The sequence below is a fragment of the Euphorbia lathyris genome, chromosome 7 (genome assembly GCF_963576675.1).
Source record: "Euphorbia lathyris chromosome 7, ddEupLath1.1, whole genome shotgun sequence".
Lineage (NCBI taxonomy): Eukaryota > Viridiplantae > Streptophyta > Magnoliopsida > Malpighiales > Euphorbiaceae > Euphorbia > Euphorbia lathyris.
In genome coordinates, this window is record NC_088916.1 from 24,741,045 (window position 1) to 24,767,000 (window position 25,956).

Consider the following 25,956-nt stretch of genomic DNA (forward strand, 5'->3'; position numbering starts at 1 on the left):
GTACTGATTTTACTAGTCTGATATAATTCAAAATCATTATTTAACATAATTGTAGATAGTTTTTCAAATGTGAATTTGTATGTAAATTTTCCAAATTATATCAGCATTGTGGTTATGGTGCAAGTAACATTGATTGTTTTATCTCTAATTTTGTATAATTGCTTTACTCAATAGCAATAATGATATGCAGCATCAGCATCAGCTACTAGTATATTCTACATATCAAGTCTCTTGAAAATAGGCTGGGGTATATAATTATAATTAGTGCTATTATAGTTGGTAATTTAGCTTAATTAAGATAATTATAGGTGATACCATTCAAACTGTTTATAACTAGTCTAAACTGCATCAAATATACGTTAATTGCCATGAATTTTTCCAAAAAATTAATTATAGTTCTTTTGAGAATAATAACGTAACGACCGATCCTTGGAGGATGACGCTGGGGTGAAAGGTCTGAGCAAGAAGTAGCCTTAAAAGACGACGATAATGAATTCCAAACATATGAGATGGGGAGAGAGTGACTAGAATATCATTAGTAACCGTACATTCAATACATGTAGACATGTTTTAAAGCCGTAAGGCCAAAATGCACAATATTTACATGGTAGACGAGATTGTTACAGATAATCTGAAGCTGACTAGTGATGAAACAAGTGCATCATAGCTTATTTGAAGTGAAGAACTTGTGTTAGAAAAGCAAAAGGAAGAAACAAGTTGACACCAAGCTGAGTGTATATGGATTCTTTATAGGTTACCCAAAACGAAATACTGATGAACGAATAGTTACACCATTTTCTGTGATTTACAGCTTTACATTAGTTGGATATGTATTTGTTATTCAGTTGGATTAAGACATTCAACTAATTTTTTTCTTTTTAGTTGTTCAGCAATCAATTCAACACAATTTCAGATTCTCTGACTAATCTACGCAATAGATTTTCATTTCATTTTCACTTTTCTTTTATTCTTGTATTGTAAAATTACCAATTAATTAATGGATTTGTTAATATAGTGTCACACATTAAGGGATATAATCTCAGTGCCTGTAATACGAATAGTTGTGTCGGTGAAGAGTCGATTTTGCCAAAGAATAGATATAGATTGATGTGATTCTGATACATAGATACAGAAGAAAATGTATAGCAAGGAACAATGTGGTTCGGGGTTCCCTATTCGTATAGCATGAAAGAATCATTTACATTTTAGCCTAACTAAAAACGAACCCAGCAGCGTGTGCATTGCGCCATACAATCTCCTTTGCAGTCGATGTTGTAACCTAATACTTTCGGATTTCGAAGAAGGAGATTTCGTAATGGTTTCCCTTTTATCCCCCAAACATTTTCCAGAATCTTCACATTAGTCTTCAAAACCTGTTCGAGACAGCAACCAAGAACTTCTGGGAACTTTTTCACCAATTTCTGGAGGTCAATATCTGACAGCCCGAGATTCCTCAGATAATCTAGTATTTCATTTACACTTTCAAATCTTGGAACTTCTTGTTTCCGTTCCTCGCCCCAGTAAGGTGAATGCACATGGCCAAATGCTTTCCCAAGCATCTTGTCTTTCTCCTCGGTACTGAACTCGAATGCAGACAGAGCTTCTCTGCATGCTTCCCACATTTTCTCGTCTTCCACACTCAAAGGTGAGTTATCGATTTGTGCTGACGAATGTACAATCCACTTCTTAGATGAAAAAGAAGAAATCCAGGCTCCTTGGATTAAATTTGACTGAAAAACACCATATGAGTTTGCATTTAACCGAGTTATACTAGGCGATACTGTCCCAAGATCAGGCTGCATCATTTAAACTCCAAATTATCATTAAAAGGCTACAGTTAAATGTGGTGTGTAGTAGAATTGAAACGAGACTTACAGTTAAATAGTTTAAACGTGTTGCAGAATCAAAAGTTAATAAAGAAGCTGATGATCCTAGCATCCCTGTGCTGCAAAAAAAAGTTTAGAAAAATTTAAAATGAGGTTGAGATATACAAACAAAAAAGAATAACTCAAAGAAGCTTCGCTATTTTACAAAACGAAGCAGCGGAAATAACAATGGGCTACAAACTGCTCTCATTATCATTACGACAGCCTAACAATTACTTACCAGAAGAAACTATTATATTTATTAAGAATCTAAGTTTATCAATAACAAAGAACCTAGCATTCATACATAAATTTAGTAGAGCACTCGACAAAGAACAAGCTAAAGCATTTCTAATCCATTTTTATCTCATTTCTAGGCCACAATTTTCTATAAGAACATTAGCAAGAATTGAGTTTATACAGCATCCTTCTTTCCTATAGACTTTCCGACTATAACAAATCAACATTTTTCATTTTCCACGACATGCCTCTAAAGTCGGAATATGAAAGCATTCTGTCAAACGAACCTGGCACGTATGGGTACATCTCATTCCACTGATTTTAGTTCACATTATATCAGTTGTGTGGTTTACTCTTAAGTAAAACGTATCATGGAGGTGACCCTCCAAAACTCTGTCCCCAAAATTCTTACCATTAAGCCTGCAACTCTGTAATTGCCTACCCACAATGCAACTAGTTATCGTATTCATATATTTCAATGCAATTATTCCTTCACCTACTCATAGCGATAGTGCAGAGCAATCACCAAGAGACTAAGGGCGCATTTGGACATTGCTTTCCAAACCCTAAAAGCAGCTTTCCTAGCTGTCACAACTTATCAAGAAAGCTTATCTTTATTTTATTTTTTTGAAAAATGGTCATAATTTTCAATATAACTTAATATTATATCTTTTTTATTTCTTGATTTTTAGAACTTTTATTGTGTTTTACCAAACACTCATTGGCTTTTTCCCACAACACTTTCTCACAGCACTTTCCTCCACAGCAGGTTCTGTTGGCCACAGCAATGCCAAACTGGCCCTAAACCCAGCAGTCTTTCATCTTAATATTACTGTTAGTATTACCTAATGGTTCTAAGAAGTAAAAAAAAAAAAGAGAGACTTAAACAATCCATTGAAGGATATGCTGGAAAACAATTCACCAATGATTGTTTACCCAAAATAATCTTAATATTGATTGATGGAAAAGTGAATAACTACCTAGAAGTCTTTCTTCAACAAGAAGTAGAAAGCATTTTCAACTGATTAAGAAAACATGGATAATAGAGAAACAAAGAAGCAAATATGCCCACTCAACGCACACTAAGGCGCTAGGGGGTTCTGGAGCCTAGGATCAAGGCTCAGGCGTGCACCCAATAAACAGAAGGCGCAGAAAATGGAAAAAAAAAAAAAAAGCCAAAATAGATATGTCATGAAACCGTTTTAGCTAAAAGCTCGAGCTGATAGTTAAAGGTCCACTTCATATTAATAGTGGACACACCCCCACACGCGAAAGCACACTTGGGCTTGAAGCGTGACAACACAGGCCCATATTACCATGTCCTGCAAATAACTCAACAAATGGGGCTGCCAGGAATCGAACCCAGGACCACTTGGTCACACTGGCTCTGATACCATGTCATGAAACCGTTTTAGCTAAAAGCTCGAGCTGATAGTTAAAGGTCCACTTCATATTAATAGCTGACAAGATACAAAATCTAATTATCAATATTTGATAGTAATGTCACTAAGGATCGACCATAATTACTCTGTTTACCTCTGTTTTTTCTGAAATGAAATGCAATCGTTTTTTGTCTGGGAAACCCGTTTCCGTATCAAATATTGCGGATACAGCCCCGAAACGTATCCTAGAAGTTTCCGGGAGTTTCCGTATCCGAAACGTATCGGATACGTGATACGCAGGCATGTTGAAGTATCCGTGCTTCATAGTCTATTAGTTAACTAGTGTTGTAAAAATCGGTCAAGTCGGCGACTAATCGTCCGATATATCGGTGATTTTTACAACACCGACCGATTTTATATAACTGGTCGGTATAAGTCGGGAGCCCGATTTTCTTCCGCCTAGATGGTTCAAGTCGGGTTAAGTCGGTCAAGTCGGGTTAGGCGGAAAAAATCGGCTGAAATGGGTTAAAATCGGCCCAATTTATAAATTACAATGAGTAAAAAATAATACAAGTAATTAGTATTAACTAATAACTATTTTATTATTTATTTAAAATAGATATATATATATTTTTCTATTTAAAATAGTATTTAAAATCTCCGATTAATCTTTGGAGGTCTTGTCCGCCCGACTAGCGCCTAACGACTTTTACAACACTGCTAAAAAGCACACTTGTAACCACACGAACAAGGGAAAACCACATAAAAATATTGTCTTAAACATCAAAAATACGAAGTTAAGTGTTGACAACAGAGAGTAAGATACTAGAAGTGCAGCAGAACTCTGTTGGTTTCATGTGTCACACTGCAGAAGGAGCTCCTCTCCTTTAAGTCTCTTACTCCTCTTCACTCCCTTCTATTTTTACGTCTCTTCTGTGTTTTTACTTAGTTCAACGGTTTAGATTTAAGTTTACTAAATAAGATAAAGGTTGAGATTAATCAACCTTTTATTTTGATGAGCAGTAAAAAAATTTAAGAACCTAATCATCAATCAAAGTCGCGCCTGAGGATAACTTTAACTTGTGAAGCCCAGACAAGGCGCACAAGACGAGAGCCTTTTAAATAGAGCCTCGCGTAGGACTTATTAGGCACAGGACCTTGAGCCTCGCCCAAGGCGCGCCTTCATCTTCTCTCTTTATATGCTTGAAATATAGAAATCCATACAACAACAACAACAACAAAGCCTTAGTCCCGAAATGATTCGGGGTCGGCTAACATGAACCATCATATAAAACCGTGAAATCAAGTCGTGTCAGCAACACAAATTCGCTCCCTCCACTCCGTCCTATCCACTACCATATTTTCCTCAATTCCCAGTAAACTCATATCACTCTCGATCACCCTCCTCCAAGTTTGCTTAGGTCTTCCCCTACCCCTCACCACTACATCCCTTTGCCACTCTTCGGTTCTCCTAACCGGCGCATCAAGCGCTCTACGTCTCACATGGCCAAACCACCTTAGTCGGTTTTCTCTCATTTTATTCTCAATAGATTGACCCCTACTTTTGTCCTAATTATTTCATTACTCGCCCGATCCTTTCTCGTATGACCACACATCCATCTCAACATACGCATCTCCGCCACCGACATCTTATGGATGTGGCAGTGTCTCACTGCCCAACACTCCGTACCATAGAAATCCATAAGACCATATAATTAATAATGAAAAAACAGGGGACAACAAGAATAGAAATTTAAACTGAAATCTTTTGACACAAAAGCTGTTAGGAAAGAATCTATCTCCACACACAATTAGAACAGCAAAACAGCACAATTAGCATCATTAAAGGGCGGCCCGGTCGCATTACGCGTCCCCGCTGAGCGAGGGTCCGGGGAGGGGTCCCACCACAAGGGTGTATTGGGGGCAAGCCTTCCCTTGCCAATTTAATTGGCAAGAGGCCGCTCCTAAGACTCGAACCCGTGACCTCTGGTCACACGACAACAACGTTTTACCGTTGCGCCAAGGCTCGCCCTCTCACAATTAGCATCATTAAAACTGAATATTGTTTTAGAACAAATTTCTTAAAATAAATAAAGAACACATGTATTCTCCATACATGTGATAGAATGGTCAAGATATTAGGCCCAACCCTATCAATAATGAAGTAAAATGTCTTGAGAATGGAAAAGTAAACTAGAAATAAAACAAGATATGAGATGGTCTTTTGCACAAAATGTATTTTTTAGTCAATAAGAACCTCCCAGATAATATTGAAGACCCTGTATAAAAAAAAAGGGCAGCCCGGTCGCAAAGACCCTGTATATAAAAAAAAAAAAAAAAAAAAAAAAAAAAAAAAAAAAAAATCACTCCTCAAGTGACTAGGGGCCATGCCTAGAGCAATAAGTTTCATATTGTATATACATATAAAAAAAAAAAAAAAAGGGCGGCCCGGTCGCATTACGCGTCCCCGCTGAGCGAGGGTCCGGGGAGGGGTCCCACCACAAGGGTGTATTGGGGGCAAGCCTTCCCTTGCCAATTTAATTGGCAAGAGGCCGCTCCTAAGACTCGAACCCGTGACCTCTGGTCACACGGCAACAACGTTTTACCGTTGCGCCAAGGCTCGCCCTCATATTGTATATACATATATTAATAATAAAAAGCACAGCACATCTATGCTACGGACAATGAGTAATGTTGAACAAAACATCTAAGTAGATTATTCTAAATACAAATGAAGATAAAAAGCACAATATCCTAACCCTTGGCCCTGGGAATCCTTTAGGAAATGAAACACAAATTACCATCTTGGATATCTAATTATCATTCACCATAGTTGTTAAAGGAATGCCTCGGGCTCGCCTCACTCAAGGCTCAAGGTAGTGAGCCTTGATTGCAAAAGGCGAGGCCCTGTTTAAAAGGCTCTCACCTTGTGTGCCTCGCCTGGGCCTCGGAGCCTGAATCAGGGCGCTCCTCTGTGTTTTCACTAGGTTTTTTTTTTACTGTTTTGTGTAAAGCAAATGTTTGACTAATCTCAACCACTAATCTAATTTAAATAAGATTAATCTTAACCCTTGATCTAAATAAGAATATCAAGACAAATAACTAAATATAGAAAGACTAGAGAGGGATTAAGCGCACTCATGAAAAGACGAGTCTCCTCCACTCCACTAAAACTGAAACTGAGACAGACACACGGAATGATATCAAGTGACAATGAATGGTTATTAGTTTAGTAGCACTAGTTAGGTACTTAGGCTAAGACATTAAGTATATGTTAATGTCTCTATGAAGTATGAACATAACTTGGTGTTTTTGACATTTATGATTTAGTATTATGTATGTCTTTATGTGTTTTTGTGGTCATAAGAGTGTTTTTTTGGTTTATGCTTAACTAGTGAATGAATATATATTTTTTCTATTTTCTGCTCCTCATGTTCCTCAGGCACGCGCCTTGCGTTGCGCCTTGAGCGTAGGCTCCAGGAACACTTAGCGCCTTTAACAACTATATCATTTACCATAATTATCTTTCCTGAAGTGACTACATTTTCAACTATTCGGTGTACTTCAAAAATCTCAGTTTGCACTTGAATTTTAGTTCAAAATGTAAGTAAGAATACTTGTTAAAGGAAAAGGTTAAAAAATAAAAAATAAAACTTGTCAAAACGTCGGAAAGTTCATTGAAACCATAGATCCGTAAATTTTCAAACTTATCTCCAAACAAGTTTTCCTTCATATCAAGAATCCAATATTTGCTCATTGACCAACCAAAGGAAATCTATATTTTTTATTAAAATCAATCCAAATCAGTTCAATTAAACCACGTCGAGGAAAAGCATTATTAGGTGAAACTTCAGCACCAAAAATGGCCAGTTGAACATCATATTAAATTACTATATAGTCTCACTGAACTGCGTTGAAAGACTAAGAAGAAAGAATGCCAAAAAGACACCAATCCCACTCTACTGGAAGATTCAATACCAAGTAACCAATTCTCATATTAGGTAAAACGCATAAATGCAGATAAAACCTCAGTTACCTCATTACTAATGAAGATGACATTCTACTTAACAAATTGACAGTAAATACCAACAAAACGAATAACAGTTTAGACATAAACATCATAAGTTGGGTTGCATATATAAGAAGTAGACCTAATACGTCTCTAGCTTCTCCAAAAAAGTCAACTGTCCCACTAAACTTTCAAAACATCCTATTTACCCCTAAACTTGCTTAAATTTAGGGACATAAATAGGGGATACCAGCAATTAGTAAGGAGGATAAAGGAGAAACATCCAATTTATAGTTAATTCAAAACAGAATGCAATCCACCATTAATTCAAATTAAGAACTGAGATTTTTGTTAATTCAAAGCATCCAATTTATTGTATTCTTGTTGCATAAATCAACCGATACATATACAAATTAAGAACTGAAATTAGTAAACTACACAGTTTAATTTGTCTAAGTAGAAAATGTAAATGCAAATTCCAGATAAAAAGAGAATAGTAGAAGACAGTTACTTGGAGCAGCAGTTGGGCAGTTAGGAAGAAAGAAATGTGGATTTCGGGAGACAGCCACAGCCGGTGTATGTGGCCACCAAGAACACCTTCTCAGAAGACAACTCCGTCCTTACGTTCTAATGAAAAGCTACCTTACTGTTGTTTGGCTATAAAGATTGGCCTACCCCTTCGCTTGATTAGGATTCACCTTTGACCTTTTGACCCTTCCGGATAACCCACTGGATTTGGTTACTCAACGGGTTAATTCGAATCAGATCCAAACTGATAGCTGGAGATTTCATCAAAATGCCGTAAGAAAAATAGAGGAAATTGTATATAGAATCAGTTTTGATTTTTATTTTTGGGTTATATAATTTTATTTTTTATTTTTTATTTTATCATTTTCAAATTTTTATTTCAAATATACAACTATTTTGTTGGGTTTTAAAAAAACAAAAAAATACAGTTTTTTATTTAATGTTAAAACCACTTTTAGTTTTTTTTTTTTTTTTGAAAGAGAAAATCATTAATGATGAGAGTCATTACAGAAAATCAGAGCAGAAAGCGAAACAAAACTCGGAACAACATCATAATAAAAAGGGCTAACATGTTGGGCGGCCGCTCTTGCCAAGACATGAGCTAAACCATTTGCTAGCCTTCGGATAAAACGGATAGAAAAGCCGTTGTGAGTTGATAATAAGAGCCGGATCTGACCAATAAGATCCCCGAATTCGGATACATCAGGAAGGTTTGAATTGATGGCATGAACAACAACCTGTGAGTCAGTTTCAAAGATTACTGCACTTTCTCCTCTACCACAAATCCACTTCATCGCTTGGAGGATAGCCCATGCTTCACCTTCGCGGGAGTCCATCAAGCCGTCCGAAGTCCCAGTTCGAGCAGCCACAAAAGAACCATCGAGTCTTCGTAACACCGCGCTATTACCAGATTTTCCAATGATAGTGAAAGTGCTGTAATCGGTGCAGCAAGAGAGGGAATGAGGGGGCGGACGGTGCCATTTATTCGCACACAGGGCCGAACACGACTCGACACTTGAGAGATTCCGTCGACTCTGTGCGGCCTGCCAATCCAGCAAAGTTCTTCGGCCTCCGTCAACCACAATCGCTGGCGGACTGGTGGTCTGCTTCCAAAATTTATCATTTCTCGCGCGCCAACAGCACCAAAGCAGGACCATAAAGAGTTGCACATTCCAAGGATTATTTGACCTGCAGAAATCAAAAAAATAGGATGCAAAGTTTGCAGCATCAGTAGCTTTCAGTTCCAAATTTCCATGAAGACCCGCCTCCTGCCATATCAGCTATGCTTTTGGGCACAACCAGAAAAGGTGCCAAGCGTCTTCAATGTCCAGGCCACACATCACACACTCGTCAGGTATGTCAATCCCTCGTCTCTTTAATTTGACCCTAGTTGGAATACAATCCCGAACCAGCTTCCAACAAAAGTAGCGCACCTTATACGGTACAGCAGCAGACCATATCAGACGCCAATCCCCTTCGATTTGAAAACCCTGAGCAACCTCATCCTCTCTCATTGCGGTGTGATAGGCACTTTTAACTGTATAGAGACCAGACTTTGAGCCACCCCAAATTAATTCATCCTGACGCCCCTCCACTCTGACAGCAGTACAACAGATATCCGCAATGTCTAACTCAGTAAAGAGTTCCTCAAGCAACTCGACATCCCAGTCATGTGAATTTGGAATGAATAAGTCACTAACCCTTAAATCTTCCAGACCATCCACCCTAGGGGAGGTGATCTTCTGGCTGTAATCATTTCTCAACCACTTATCATTCCACACATTGATCGATTGGCCATTTCCTATCTTCCATCTACTTCCTTTATTAAGCAATAATTGAGAGCTCCAGATACTCCGCCAAATGAAGCTAGGACAATGTCCTAACCGGGCTTCGATAAACTCCCCATTTGGGTAATATTTGGCTTTGAAAACTTGACTGACAAGAGAATCTGGAGATGACTGAAGTCGCCACCCTTGTTTTCCCAATAAAGCTAAATTAAAAGCAGTGAAATCCCTGAATCCCAACCCTCCCTCATCCTTTGTAGTGCACAACTTATCCCAAACCATCCAGTTAATTCCACGAGAACCATCCTTCTTATTTCCCCACCAGAAGGAGTTTAACATCCGTTGGAGCTCCTCAGCCGTGGAGATAGGAAGCAAAAAGACACTCATATAATAAATGGGTATAGCCTGTCCCACAGCACGTATCAATGTTGCTCGACCTGCCTTAGATAGAGGCTTATTTGACCAGCTCTGTATCTTTTTCCACAGTCTGTCCTTCAGCTGAGCAAATATGGCCCTCTTTTTCTTTCCAACCAAAGATGGTAAGCCCAGGTAACGACCAGTATCAAGGGGTTGACTAACACCCAGAATGCTGGAGACTCCCTCAGTGAGAAGAGGATCCACATTACTACTGCACATAATGCCGGATTTAGCAAAATTGAAAGCCTGGCCCGAAGCGACTTCATACACGGATAAGATACTCTTCATCTCCCTACTTTCCTCGAGATTTGCCCGAAAGAATATGAATGCATCATCAGCAAATAATAAGTGAGAGATTGGGGGGGCCTTCTACACACACGAACCCCATGCAATTTTCCAGACCTCTCCGAGTGTGAAATCAGAGCTGATAAACCTTCCACACACACTAGAAAGAGATATGGAGATAACGGGTCCCCCTGTCTAAGCCCCCGTTTCGGAGAAATGTGGCCCACCAATCTATCATTAACTTTTACTGAGTATTTCACTATACTGACACAAAGCATGATGTATTTAATCCACCCAGGGTCAAAACCCAATTTACGGAGCATGGCAGCAAGGTAATCCCAATTCACTCTATCATAGGCCTTACTAATATCAATCTTAAGGGCAACATCGCCATTTTTCCTATGCATGTTCCTTTTCATACTATGAATAACCTCAAAAGCAATAAGAATATTATCATGAATTGATCTTCCTTTGATAAAAGCAGATTGGTTTTCAGAGATAAGCCTAGGAAGAATCCTCTTGAGGCGATTAGCAAGCACTTTTGAGATTATTTTATAGATTACATTACACAGGGCAATAGGCCGAAGGTCCTTCATAGAGCAAGGTTGTTCACATTTTGGGATCAACGTAATAATAGTATCATTTAAACCGGGAGGAAACATACCAGAATGAAGCCAGCTGCAACTTGCCTGAAAGATATCAGCTCCAAGTAGTGTCCAAAATCTCTGAAAGAAACCCGGATTAAACCCGTCAGGCCCAGGGGCTTTGTCAGGGTACATCTCAAACAGGGCAGATTTGAATTCCTCGATCGTGAAATCCTTTAGCAGTTGTTCATTATCCTCCCTAGATACTTTGGTTGTAATCAGGTCAGTGACAGGAGCAAAATCCCCCGATCCGCCATCGAACAGGTTAGAGAAATAGTCCTGTGCAATCTGACAAAGTTCGTCAGGGTCAGATGTCCAGTTTCCGCTCCCATTTTGCAGTCTGTTGATTTTATTTCTCTTCTTTCTACCATTGGCGACAGCGTGGAAAAGCTTAGTATTAGAATCACCGTCAGACAGCCATTCCACCTTCGCCCGCTGCCTCCAATGATCCTCCACTTTCAAAAGACTATCAATCACCTGCTGTCTAGCCACTTCATAATCCCTCGCGGCCTGCTCCGTAGAGAATTCACGGAGCTGCTCCATCCAAGCCAAACCAGCGCGAGTATCAGATTGTTCCGTTCGTAACAGCGCACGACCCCAACGATCAAGATGGCCTGCCACATTTGATAGTCTATCAAGGATCCCTACATGTCTCATTTCTTCCCAACCCGCTTTGACAGTAGGATCCAAATCATTCTCACGGAGCCATTTGTTCTCAAACATGAAACGACGACTCGGTCGAAACCCCTGTAGAAGCTCAGTTTGAAGGACAATAGGATTATGGTCAGATAACGGGGCTATTGTGTTTAAAGATGATCCATTTGGAAATTTTTCTTGCCATGACAGGTTAACGAAAACTCTGTCAAGTTTCTCCTGAACTTCGTTTGGCTTTCCTCTATGACGAATCCATGTGAACTGATAACCCATAAGGGGAAGAGCAATCAAGCCACATTCCCTAATTGTCTCTCTAAAGCCCATGTAACACCACTCAGGATGGTCATGTAACCCCTGCTTATCTTCCGGCGCCAGTAAATCATTAAAATCCCCAAGAATAGCCCATGGTAATTGGGATTGAGAGGCTAAAGACCGCAACAGCTCCCAAGATTCTCTCCTTCTATTCCGTTCCGGACAACCATAGAAACCAGTAACCCGCCAATTCCCATTCGATGGATCCACAACTTCCATATTAATATGATGATTCGAAAAAGACAGTAGCGAACAACAGCTAGAATCTTTCCAGAACACACAAATCCCTCCACTTCGACCAACACTATCCACATTGTAGCAACATTCAAATTTTATTTTATTCTTCAAAAAATCAATCCTGGACTTGCACACAAGCGTTTCAAATAAAAAAATGACGTTAGGTCTGTGAACTCGAACCAGCTCACAGAAAACCGGAACTGCCCTGGCACTTCCCAGTCCCCGACAGTTCCAACTCAGAATCTTCATATATCTAGGCAGACCCCTCCATTTGGGAATGCCAGTATTCCGTTTTTTGGATCAGACTCCTCAATAAAACCCGTACTGTTATCATGTCCCTCAATCATTAGCTGATCTTCAAATCTTGTCGTCGATGATGTGGGGATTCTATAGTTGATAGTCCATGGTGATCGGAGCAATCACAGCAACAGATCAGAGATACATAAAAAATAATAAACCCTAAAAACCTTCATAAGGAAGGGACGGCTCACACAGGATTATATATCACTACAAGAAAATTGCTCTATAACTAGAGTAAATCTCGTCGTTAATGATATAAATACCGTCGTTACTAACTTATAACGACCGTATATACCGTCGTGCACCCTCATTAAAACCTTTGAGGTTAAAAGTATTAACGAGGGTATATTGTGTCCCGTCGTTGAAAACAAACAACGACCGTACATAGCCCATTGTTGCTACTGAATAATTAGGACCGAAATGCGTGTCGTTATAAAGTAATTCTACTGTCGTTATTATAAAATTGTAACGAGAGAATAAACAGTCTTTAGTTTCATAATTCACCGTCGTTATTATTAAATTTTAATGAGTAATTAAACAGTCGTTGTTTCCATAATTCACCTTCATTATTATAACATTTTAATAATAAAAATTGATCGTAATTTTCATATTCTACTGTCATTATTATGATATTTTAATAAGAGAATAGACAGTCGTTATTTCCATATGATATTGTCGTTAGAAATTATATTTACAACTAGATTCCAACCGATATTTCACAAATGTACGGACACTAAAAATTATCTAAATATATATAAAAAAAATTCAATAATTGGAATATATATATATATATATATAATTCAATAAACTATAAACTAATTTGTCTTTTTAACAAAATTGAGAAGAAAAGTGCATAACTATGAATCCAAATATTTGTTCTTGTTTTTTTTAACATAAGAGGACAAAACAGCTTGTTCATACATAACATGATATATGATATAAAATAGAAGGCATAGTGGATCTCCATGACGTCTCCAAAGCTACTTCAACAAAAGTATTCCAAAAATTAGGACAAGGATATAAGAAGAAAAAGACTTCTATATGTACAAATTAATTAAAGATGAAAATTTTATAAGGATTAGTTTACACAACATTTTTGCTCACTAGGAAAAGGAAAGAAGATGGACTTCTCACATGAAATAACCTGTCGCCAAGATTACACACCAAAAATTAAGAAGAAAATCAAATCCAAGTACCATAACCTTAGGCAGGCATAAGCATGATATAACGAAAAACAGTAGTGTTAAACCAATTAACCAACCAAGCACCTCTACTAGAACATTCTCAATGTAGAACACCACTTCACAAAAGATAAAGAGGAATACAAGCAGAACAAGATTAAAACCAATGTAAATGATGTAAACAGTAGTTGAAACCATATATACTTTCACAAGATACTGAAATGGGGCTGACAAAACGAAAATATGTACGAGATTATTGGACTAGACAGTTACAGTCAGCCTATCAAAAAGAGGATTCTTGACTTTAGTGAAAATCAGAGAATTAAGAATTAAGAAAGAAAAAATAATAGCTAAATCTGATGTAAATTACTGAGTTTGGGACTTCAATTGGTTAATCTTGTTAGCATTTCACACAAGTAGAGAATGTAAGTTTGCACGGTGTAGAGAATGTGCATATAACACAAGTAACACATTTGTGAGATAGATGAAACAGCTAGATGTGCACGAGTCAAAGTTCAAATTCAGAGACATTGACCAAAAACTCCATATAAAAGAAGTAAAATATCAAATACTTCTAACAATTAGGATACCACATTCTTTTTTCAAGTTAATGCAGATGTGATAAGGATGTGATAAGGACAGAAAATGCAGTGCAAGCAAATATGGAAATTGAATTTCAGATTAAACTTTACCACAAAAGTTTAAGCTCTGTTTCCTGCAGATTTCGTGGCTTCAATCAACAACCACTAAGTTTTGCCAGGCTGAATCCCAAAAAGAATCTGAATATCTTCCAAGCCATCAACTGTCTCTACCTGCAGTAACTCAACATATTATATCAAGCCACATAGTTTTAGAACATGTATGTGTCAAGTCCATCCTGCAGTATAATGAATGAAGTGTAGAATTATGTAGTTTTAATTAGACTTTCACACCATAAGTAATAAGGTTGTCCACCATATTGTTCAGGTGGAAAAATGTTCCCACATATGACAATTTCAAAAGTTAACAACAGTTGGGAGTGGAACACATAAGAATCAGGAAATAAAAAAATCTAGAGCACATGACAAACCATATATAAATCTTCAATTAGCATCTATGAACTTACTTATTCACTGAGCTTTTCAATCTCAGCAGTATAGTAGTCATTGCATCCCTTTTATTTCATAAGTGATCCACGAATCCTGTTTATAGATAGACATGTCTTGGATACCGATTTCGATTTCAGTAGTCCTAAATCCACACCTGAATCTCTATCATACCTGAATCCAAATTTAAAGTGACAAATCCATTCACAATGATATGCAATGTTAACACATACCATAGAGAACTGCTCCAACTCCATTTTCATGTAACTTCATCAATGACTGAAAAGACAAGATATAAAACTATATCAGGCATAGCAAATGAAAAAAAAAAATTCATTGTCTTGTTCACTTTAAATTATTATATGTGAAAACTCAATATTATGGGTTATTTCAATAAGAATATGGGCTGTTCTTAGGCCAGGAACTTATTTAGCAGCTTTCATTAGTCCAGCAAAAGCCCAAAGGATTTGATTTAGGATGCAGATCGATGTATATTTGAGGCTGCTTAAATAACAAAAGAACTTAAACAGAGTCACCACATCTGAAGTTAAACACAAGGATAACTCTAAATAACATACACACATGAGGTCAATATAGACTTCCTTTTCCCCTGTGATGCCAAAGTTCAAGGAAAATATATTTCATAATGTCAATCAATTTCCATTGTTTTCAATAGACTGAATCTAAGAAACATGAAATTATTGAAGAAATTAACGATGACAAACATGTTGGGATGGCAACTATTTTATCTGTCCTCTGCTTTAGTGATTCTAATAAATTATCTACATCTGCTTCCTCTGATGCAGGAGCCTCTGCTAGGGGGAAAAAAGGAACATATTAATGTATTATCAGACTAAAAGAGATAATTACAGAGCCTGAATAAGATCCTCCCAGCTATCTGAGTAGTAAGCTGTTGGGATCGATTATGCAAAAAAAAAAAAAAAAAAAATAAAGCCAATAGTTATTGAAAACCCCAAACTAAACCCTAAACCATTCAATAATAGCACAATTTGAAGTTGAACACCCTGAACCCTTAATTTTACTATCATACGTCAGCAAATCGAAAACTTCAACACATATAAATTAGTTTCTAAATTATCCATTTTCATTCTCAATAAAAAAACTAAACCAAACAATCTCACCCTACGCCAGCGCTTTGACTCGTCATTGGTAGTTGTACACCTACCTCACTTCTCCCCAGCCTAGCTGATGTCGCCGTTCACTTGAGCCCTTGTCGTCCTACCAAGCTCCAGATGCAGAAAAACAATGGGAATTACAGAGAAAATGAACAGAGAGGAAGGTGAGAAAATGGCTATCTGATCGAAGAGGGGAAATACGAGAGAAAGAGGAAGGAAAGAAAGAAAACGAGAACAGAAGAAAGAGAGGAAAGGAGAGAAGAGAAAATGAGCGTTTTTTTCTTCAAGTTGAGAGAGGCGAGTCTCTCAGGGAAACATAGATTGCGGATTGAGGGGTTGGTAAACAGAACTGCGGATATGGGGGCAGACAAAGGCAGTCCACGATTTGGATTGACGGGTTGGTAAACGGAACTACCGATTACAACGCAATAGACGATTAGGGTTGGGAAGGAATGATTGCGGGAAAATAAAAATTAAAGAATCTCACTTTCCTTTTCTTTTTTATTTCTCATAAAAAAAAACTAAAATAAAATTCGAAAACATTAGAATTTTTTTGGCGCCAACCATTCTCTATTTCTTTTAACAAAGCGCCAACAATTCCAAAAATATAAAAGCTGCAAAAAATTAAAATGGTAATTAGTGCCAAAAACCTAAAATCTTACTACAAGAGCAGTTAAATATAATAACGACCGTATTTTTTTATCGCTAATAAATAACATATCAATAACAAGAGTAAAATATGTCAATAACATCAAGTTTTATATACGGTCGTTAATAATATCATTTTTACCGACAGTGATTTTTTACCCTTGTAATTACGTATACAATCGTCTCTTATTTTTATTATTAATTAATTAAAAAATTCGGTACAATTAGAACTAATATTCAATAAACTTTTTCTATGCTAGTCATTAATCCTAATTCCAATTGCCTTAACCCTTCTTTTCTTCTCTATTTCAGTCAAATGAAATGCAATCTTTCATTGCCAGCTTCAAATTGATTTTAGTTTGCACAGTAGGACCACACAGCATAACTAAAAAAATCCATACAGTAAAACCAAACATCCAGAGACCCCATTTCTTAGAGTCCCATTAATTAGCTCCAAAATTGATTCGAATTACATGCAGAGTCAAGTATATTTGACGATTTTCTTTGCAAAGCCAAAATTGAGGCTGTTTTCTTCTTTCGCCCCCATGTGAATTCGGGATACTGTTCAAGCAATTGTCCAAACGTCTTTCCGGACAACAGCGGCTACCCAAACTCGACACCAGACAACCCACGACCAAACAAAACACAAAAACAACCACTCTCAATAGGCGGCGATGGATAGACGGCGGCGAACGACGGCCAACCAACTCGACACCAGACAAAAAACACGATCAAACAGATACCAGAACCGACGGCGGCGAAGGAACAAAAAATGTTGGATAGTTGTAAATAATTGGTCTAATTATGACTAATATGTAATTTCTCCAAAAAATAAAAGGAATTCGACTAAACATCGAACTCGTTTATTTGTAAAAAAATATTATGTTTCAAAAAATATTGTGCAGAAAAATAAAATATTTTCTTGTTTAGCTAAAATATTTTTCAATAATATTATATTATTTAACTTTTTTATTTTCAACTATACCCAAATGTGATTTCGACTTCCGTACCCGCCAAGCAAAGTTCAAAAAAATAGTTGATTAATGATGTTGAATGTATGCTAGGTTTATATGAGACAGATTTTTTTTAGTATAAGAGGATAAGATACATTACGAAGCTATAATTTTCACAATAACAAATCCTAAATTTCAATTAATATAACTCATCAATCAAAATAATAATGCATAAAACTCATATTAGTAAAACTCATATTGGAATTGAGAATTAACAAAAACAAAATAGATCTGAATAAAGAGATAAATAAAGTGGGTTTGATGTCTTAACAATTGGAGGAAACAATCAGAATTAAAATAGATTAGAATTGCACCCATTGTTAGGAATAAATTTGCTATTTTATTCCAATTTTAGGGGCAAAATTGTACTAGTTGTTTAGACATTAAAAGCAAAATTGCACTTGGTTGTCAAAATTGAGGGTCTTTTTACACCTTATCCAAAAAGAAATTAATAGTTAATAATTATTTAACACATATACAACAACAATATATAACGTGTCAGTAAAACTTAATAAAGTAAATATCAACAAAAAGATTTCCTTGACAAAAGTCATTGATTTCTAGTTTCAATTGGTAAATCAAAGGGCCATTAAACCCGCCAAAATGTTGTTCAAGCTCCTTCCAAAAAGTTCTAGCACAAGATTTGAAAACAAAATCATCTAGAAAATCCCGAGAAATTAAATTGAAAGTCCAAGAAAGAACCATAGAATCTGCTCATTTTCCATTGTTGATATTCAGGTGAATTTTTAGGAGTAAAAGTGTCACAGAGGACAAAATTAAGTTTCTCCTTAATAGAAAGTGCAAGTAACATTGCTCTACTCCAAGTAATGTAGTTAGTATCGGTCAAGAGAGCCGTAACAAGGCAAATCCCAGGGTCATTAGTCGTATTCAACTAGAATGATTAAGAGTACTCATCTTGGACATATGAAGCATGATTACGATGTTTAGACAGATCAATATCTATATTATATGTAATAACGGAAGTAGAGAGAATTTAAAAGAAGTGTTTTAAAGGCTTTTTGGATGAGTTGGCACCCTAAGAACAAAGAGAATAAAATAAACCGACCCATTATTAAAGTAATAAAAGAAACTAAGAGTTACAAGAAGATGAAAAAACACAAAATGAAGAAAATCTAAAAGTCACAAATAAACATATATATAAAGTATGATAGATAGTATTCCACCATTATATTCACTGGCCATCGAAAATCAAAGTTTTCATCGACCTTTAATTTTTATTATGTATTAGTTTTGTTCTTCAAATTCTTATAATATAATCTATAATTTTGTTCTTACTTTAAATAATATAGCATTATAATTTTGTTTTATATCATTAAGAGATTCAGATTTATTTATGAGTTGTTTCTATTGATAAACTGTATTAATAGCATTTTCTTCAAGAAGTGAGAGAATTTAAATTTTGATATTTCCAATTGAAGAAATCTGATGGAAATAGAAGAGACATGGACAACTGAAATCGGGAAAAGCAAAAATGTCAAAAATTACAGGAAATCGTTATGTTTCCGAATGTAATTATTCGATTTTTTCATATACAGTAGTTATTTTGTTTTTGTTTTTTGTAGGGAAAAGAAAGAAAAAACAAACACCACAACAAGTTAGCCCGAGATTAGCCTAGGAAAAGCTAACCCCCACATTATCTTCCGAAAGCAAAAACAAACACCTTATCTATGTTTTCTTTTTTCTTTTTATTTTTTTAAAGACTAAAATAAATATTTTGTATATTTACATTCTTTTTCAATATATGTTGCTACGTGTAATCGTTTTGATTGTTAACTCTAACTAAAATTTGGATTTTCAATTATATGAACTCAATTGTTAGGTTTAATTGGAGTTAGATTAATTTTCAAAATTCAGAACTTAGTGAAGTCTACTAATATTTCTAATTTGAGTTTATCTAACTCATATGAATTGGTTTTCTTTATGCATTTTGGTACGAATAGATATAAAGTTTCACACGGTAGTTGTTCATTGAAGTTTGACATATTGAAGAAAATAATTAAAAAGGTATTGAAACATTATACTTACAATGAATTTTATTTCAATTATAAATCATGTTTTTTCATGATGATTACCATTCTTAGTTCCTTTCTCATTTTTTAATAATGGATTCTACATTATTATTATTATCAAGAAGTTAAGTTTTTTTGCTCAATCATTTAGACAGAGAGATTTTAAGCATCCAATACACTTGATAAGATGTTTATTCTTAAAATAATTTGAATTATACTAGATATGAACTCAAAATGAAGGTAATAATAATAACTTTTGATATTCAAAATCATAAAATGTATATTAATTATGAGATGTTGAGACAGTTGCTTCTGTAACAGTGGTTTTTATAGTTATTAACTACTATATTGTAGTTTGTACAAAATTGTTAGTATTTCAAGATTTTTTATTACTCATTTATATGTAAGAAATTTCTCTAATGAACTAATGTATCACATTGGTATTTTTTGAAAGAGAACGAAAAGACACCTGTTAATACTATGCTCCTTCCTTGATAGCAACAGGATGTTAGATATTCTCCTTACTACCTTTATACGTTAGTAAATTAATGGTTTAGTAATTAAGTTTTTACAACCGTTTGATGTGTACCATAAATGATAATAAGCTAAATTGTAACATCTTCATTTTTATCTTCAATTCTTAATTTTTTTTTTTGGTTACATTCTTAAAATTTATTAATTATAATTTTTATTTATTTCAAATGTAAAATATTTAATTAGGTCTTCAATTCTTAAGTAGGTTGATATTGATGCGTGTGTGATATACAGATATGTCATAAGCAGTCTCATACTACTTTTAGAATCAAATTAGAATCATTCATTTTAATTTTTTTGTTCATGAATTTGATACTTCTCCTAATAAAAATCATAATTGTTGTTCATTTAATCTTGGATTTTACTGGACTGTGGCCGCATTCAATGTAGTATTGCTCAGTTAATATACCATTAATTAAAGCATATTGACACCATGAAAAATCTATTCATGATAGTATTCGTTTTTTTTACCACATGGCAGTATTCGTTTATATGAATAAACATGATGCGTGGATTCTATAAATTTCTTAAATATAAAATATGAGTATTTTTATTATTGTTTTATTGTTATAAATATATTTATTTGATTACATATTTATTTTTTTATATATTATATTGAAAATAGTGTCAAAATAATAACGCCTTTTTATACAAATCCATATATTATTATTAAAAAATAATAAATTATAAAAATAGTTGAATATGGAATATGATTCAAGTAGTAATATGGAACATGACACTTCAATATTTGTTATTAGACGTTAAACCTTTAAAATTTTTATTTTATAATTATAATTATAATATTATTTTAAAAAAGAATATTTCAAACCATTCCTACGTATTTAGCAATTCAACAGTGTTCACACAGGGTTCATGTGTATACTATTGAGAAATTCAATTTAATCAAAATTTAAGTTTGAAAACTTTAATACTTTGTAACTGATTATAATTCATTGTTGAATTAAATAATTATTCTTATGTTTGGCAATTTATTTTTCAGTTTGAAATAACTTCATTACTTTGTAACGGACTATAATTCAATTGTAATATTAAAACCAATTAATTGTTTTGTAACGGTAAAAAAAACTCTTGCTAATGGTTTTTAGTATTTAACCAAATGGTGTTGCAATGGAAGGTGCAAGTTTGGAGAGTCTTTCACCAGCCATAAAAAGATTCACAAACTCTTTTTATTAGTTCGGGGATGAAGAATCGCAAGAGAGTAATTGGACATCTTGAAAACGATATGCATAAAAAATTAACTTAATGGTGGCAACAAGAGAATGAGACGTGATGGAATTTGGGATAATAATTTGAAGTCAACATCTGAATTCGATATGTATATGGGAAAAGTTCAGATGTCCTACTATGTGAAAGAGCAGGCTTATCAAAACTTGAGTATGCAACAGAGAAGACGTATGAAGACTTATAGGCTCGAAACGGATATAAGAGAAGGCAACAAAGGGGTGATGTTTGTTGAAACACTTTTCCACATAATTTTGATTTGACAAAATTGTTTAAGTATACTTTAAAATACATATTCTAAACACACTAAGTTTAAATGCTTTGATTTATTCTACTAATGTGTTTGTTCAATGTTGAGTTAAAACTGTTATAAGACATAAAGATTGGAAGGCCCAAGCCCAATACGGAAGCCAAGGCCCAAGTCAAACAACTCAGTACACTCGGCCCGCGTTTGTCAAAATGTTGTCGTTCTAAACAGAACGCAACTCAGCATGAGAAGGATCTAGAAGACCTTCGGGAACAACTTCAAGATGAAGCTGCTGAGTGGTCTCGACAAACGTACAAGACAGCAGCTGGCAAAGGAAAACTTCTAGACAAAGTGTTTCCTCTTTTGGCAAAGTTCAGACGACACAGTATGCTGTCCAGTTGACCTTACCATAAAAGGAGAGACCATCTGCTGAGCTGACCGAGGACAGAAGATACACAATTCTGATTGGCCGAGAGCTCTGAGCAAGTCAGGATGACAACGACATATAGCCGTTTCCCTCCAACGGTTATTTCGAAATTCGAAATGACCGATGCCCAGACGTCTCTATAAATAGAGCCATCACAAGCTTCACTCAACACAGAACTTGATCAAGCAGTTACGCTGATCAAATTTCTACACAAGTTCTGCAAGCAAGAAGCAAAGCAAATCTTACACTACAATTTCTTATATCTGTGTAAAAGTCTAGAGTGATTGTTAAATCGTCTAAAGTGTCTTAGAAAATCTTTGTATCAGGACAAAACACTTATCATTTCTAGAGATAGAAAGGAGAGGCTGAGTACTCGGTTTTAAGTACTCAGCAAGAGAATAGGATTAAGTAGAGGTATAGAGGAAGGTACTCTTGTTATACTCAGTTGCTTATTGTAAAGGGTTTGAGGCTCTACCTTTAAAGAGCTCAGTAGAGGATTCGAAATCTCCGAACGTGTTCCGGGGACAGGACATAGGCTTAGAAGAAGCCGAACCTGGATAAATCTGCTGAGTAACGTATTACTTACCCTTAACTCCTTATATATATTGCTTGGTTAAAACAATCAAAAACTGACCAAGTAAAGAGGTCAAGTTGAGTTGTGCGCGCTAAACATCTGAGCTCAGGAATAGACTCTAAGTGCTATCTCCTGACTCAAGCTAAGAAACTGACCTAGTCACTAGTTGACTAAGCCAGTATCTTGTTGTTTACTCAGCGCTGCTGTTGAAATTGTTTTCTTTAGAAAAAGAAGTCTGCCCTAATTGCAAAAAGTTTAAATAGTTCCTAACCCCCCCCTTGGAACTATACTTGCAACCTTATAAGGGACCAACAAGTGGTATCAGATCCTAAAAGCTCACTGCTAAAGGTTTAACAACCTTGAGCTGATCCCTACCATGGGCGAAAACAGCACTCGGTTTCTCCCTGGAAACCAAACAACTCAGATACTGCCTGAGGGGCTGTCCATTACTAGGCCTCCCCTATTCTTCGGGTCGAACTATACCTTCTGGAACAATAGGATGAAGAATTTCATTCAGGCTACAAACATGAGTGCCTGGCTATCTATAGTCCAAGGCCCGTTTGTACCTGTCGAAGTTATGGCTGGCCAAACAGTTGTAAAAGCTGAGGCCAAATGGACAGAGGATGATCTGAAGAAGCTCCAAAACCATGCTTCGGCTATCAATATGCTTCACTGTGCGCTCGATGCTGCAGAATATAACAAAATCTCAGGTTGTGAGTCGGCGCAAGAGATCTGGAAAAAGCTGGAAGTCACCTACGAGGGAACAAACAAAGTAAAAGAATCCAAGGTGAATCAGCAGATGAGACTGTACGAGCTGTTCGAGATGAACAATGATGAGGGCATTTCAGACATGAACGCAAGGTTCACCAACATCATTAATGAGCTCAAGAGACTTGGGAAAATCTTCACTAAGGAAGAACAATTCAAAAAGATACTCAGGAGTCTTCCTAAAGATTGGCAAGCAAAGAAGACAGCAGTTGAGGAAGCTCAGGATTTAACCACCTACAAATATGACGAACTCATCGGTTCATTGCTGACCCATGAGATATCCATGAAAAACTTCGAGGTGAAGGAAAAATCTGAAGACAAGAAGCAGAAGTCACTTGTCATGAAAGCTGACTCCACTGATGGGAGCTCAACTGATGATGAGGAGATGGCTATGTTCACAAGGAAGATGAAAAGGCTATTCAGGAAGAACAACAAATATTCTAAAAAGCCTTATAGAAAATTTGATAAGTATAAAGCTGACTCAAGCGACAGCAAATACAAAAAGGATAACTCAAAGCCCATTACATGCTTTGACTGCCATCAGACTGGCCACATAAAGTCAAGCTGTCCCACACTGAGGAAAGATAAGAAGAGCGGCAAAAAGGCAATGGTGGTGATAGGGGTCAAAAACCCCTATCTTTGGGTACGGTTTTAGGACGGGTTTTAGGGTTATTTAGCTAATAAGCGAGCAATTCTCGCATTAAAATGCTTTTGTGTGAGTTAGTTAGAAATTGGAAACGTTCTATTTACTTTTCGTCGTTTAGGCTCGTTTTGTGATCAATTTAGGCAAATACGGCCGAAATAGCATGCATAGTATAATTCCGTTATCTTGTGAAGCTAATTGGTCCGTCAAAAGTCGCACCAAACGAAGCGTTTGCTCAAAATAAGCGATTGACGGATCAATTTAGCTTTTGGACTAATGTTATCTGGAGTTTCTATACGTGCGCAGGTGTAAGTTCGGGCAAAAAAGGATATCGAGGTTGTTCGGCACGCTTCGGGAGCATTCCGGGCGAAAACGCTCGACGAGCAGGGCCTCGTGGGTCATTTCTGCTCGCCGAGCAGGCCGCCAGGCGCATGCTCGCCGAGCAGGGGGCTGCTCGTGGTGAGCAGCCCTGCGGGAATTGGTCAAAAAGACCAATTCCGCCCCCACGAAGCCATGATTGGCCCCACGTCTTCCTACACCAACAAGGACACGAAAATAGGTCAAAACGAGGCCCGAGCCGCGTCTATAAATAGGATTTTTCCATTGTAATTCAATATCTTTTTCCTTTGTAATTTTCTTAGCTTTCACCTTGAGAAATCCTCTCCACCTCCTCCATATCCTTCAAACCTCCATTGAAGACACCTCCGAAGCTCCATTCATCGAGGATTGCTCAAGCTTCATCCTTAAATCCTAGAAAGACGCCTGCATTGGTAGACAGGTTCCCTGAAAGGGATTTTTCTTCTTTTACATTCTGTCTAGCCTCTGATACATGCTATGAATTCTAGGTTTATTGTAACTTCGTGACAATGTTTCCATCTTTGATATATATTATAGTTCTTGTTTATTCAATTGTTTTGATGTTCTAATCTTTGTCTTACGCTTTGTCTGATTAGTTTAACTCATTCGATAATCCCAAAATTAGGTTGGCACATATTGCGAGCTGAATCTGACCTAGTCAGTGCCTATAGGATTGACAACCCTATAGAAGATTAAGCCCAAATTACTGAGCCTTAGAGCTAGTTTCGGCCTTACAAGGGAAACACGAACTAGGGACTTTAGGAGGATAGGTCGGGTTAATCGCCTTGGACACAAGTGACTTAGTTTCAATTCAATTGTTTAAACATTCTATTTTCATTATCATCGTATCCCTTCATGTTCATTCGGTTAATTGCATTGGTAAAAGATCAATTAGGGGTAGAGTAACTTAGTTAGGCGTAGAATAACTTAGCTAGGATTAGATAACTTAGTTAGAACTAGATAACTTAGCTAGGATTAGTATAATTCAACCTAGGAGTAGATTAATATAAACAAACAAACTCAAAACCCCCTAAGCCTAGATAACATCCGAGACCGAGTAGCTCGGTACTTGCAGAAATAAATCCTGTGGACGATAACCTGGACTTAAACCAGAAATTTATTACTTGATAACGACGGGGTACACTTATCCCTCAGATCGGGTTCTTCGCAGAATCCGCATCAGGTGGCTACATGGAGCGACAGTGATGAATCTTCATCAACAGAAACTGAGGCCACCGAGTCAGCGAAGATATGCTTCATGGCTGACGAACTTGCTGAGCCATGCGTCTCTGAGCATGCTGACCTATCCATCGCATCAGATGATGAAGAGCAATCAAATGAGGTAATTTCTCTTCCCCAGCTCAGAAACGATATGGTTAATGCCCTGAGTGATCTCTACACACTCGTTAAGAAG

General features: G+C 36.4%; 1 protein-coding gene and 1 long non-coding RNA gene across 7 annotated transcripts; both read right to left on the reverse strand.

Moving 5' to 3' along the window:
* Positions 1-1,083: 1,083 nt before the first annotated feature.
* LOC136234687 (uncharacterized) lies at positions 1,084-8,264 on the reverse strand. The gene is made up of 3 exons (XM_066024161.1): positions 8,008-8,264; positions 1,876-1,945; positions 1,084-1,796 (listed from the first exon to the last, which is right to left on the reverse strand). The coding sequence occupies exons 2-3, from the start codon at positions 1,936-1,938 to the stop codon at positions 1,215-1,217; spliced, it is 645 nt and encodes a 214-aa protein (XP_065880233.1). The 5' UTR covers positions 1,939-1,945; positions 8,008-8,264; the 3' UTR covers positions 1,084-1,214.
* Positions 8,265-13,487: 5,223 nt separating this feature from the next.
* Positions 13,488-16,538, reverse strand: LOC136201410 (uncharacterized). Of its 6 annotated transcripts, none has more exons than XR_010673825.1 (5): positions 16,110-16,537; positions 15,649-15,735; positions 14,944-15,202; positions 14,531-14,650; positions 13,488-13,801 (listed from the first exon to the last, which is right to left on the reverse strand). It is a non-coding gene; the product is annotated as an uncharacterized lncRNA (long non-coding RNA). The 6 variants fall into 6 exon arrangements; XR_010673822.1 differs by lacking the exon at positions 15,649-15,735 and having other exon boundaries at positions 13,493-13,637; positions 13,750-13,801; positions 16,066-16,536; XR_010673823.1 differs by having other exon boundaries at positions 14,944-15,735; positions 16,110-16,538.
* Positions 16,539-25,956: the final 9,418 nt, after the last annotated feature.

Coding starts and splice junctions, on each gene's coding strand:
- LOC136234687 (XM_066024161.1), bottom strand. CDS start 1,938: ATGCTAGGATCATCAGCTTCTTTATTAACTTTTGATTCTGCAACACGT. Junction 1,797..1,875: donor CACGTTTAAACTATTTAACT/GTAAGTCTCGTT, acceptor TAAATGATGCAG/CCTGATCTTGGGACAGTATC.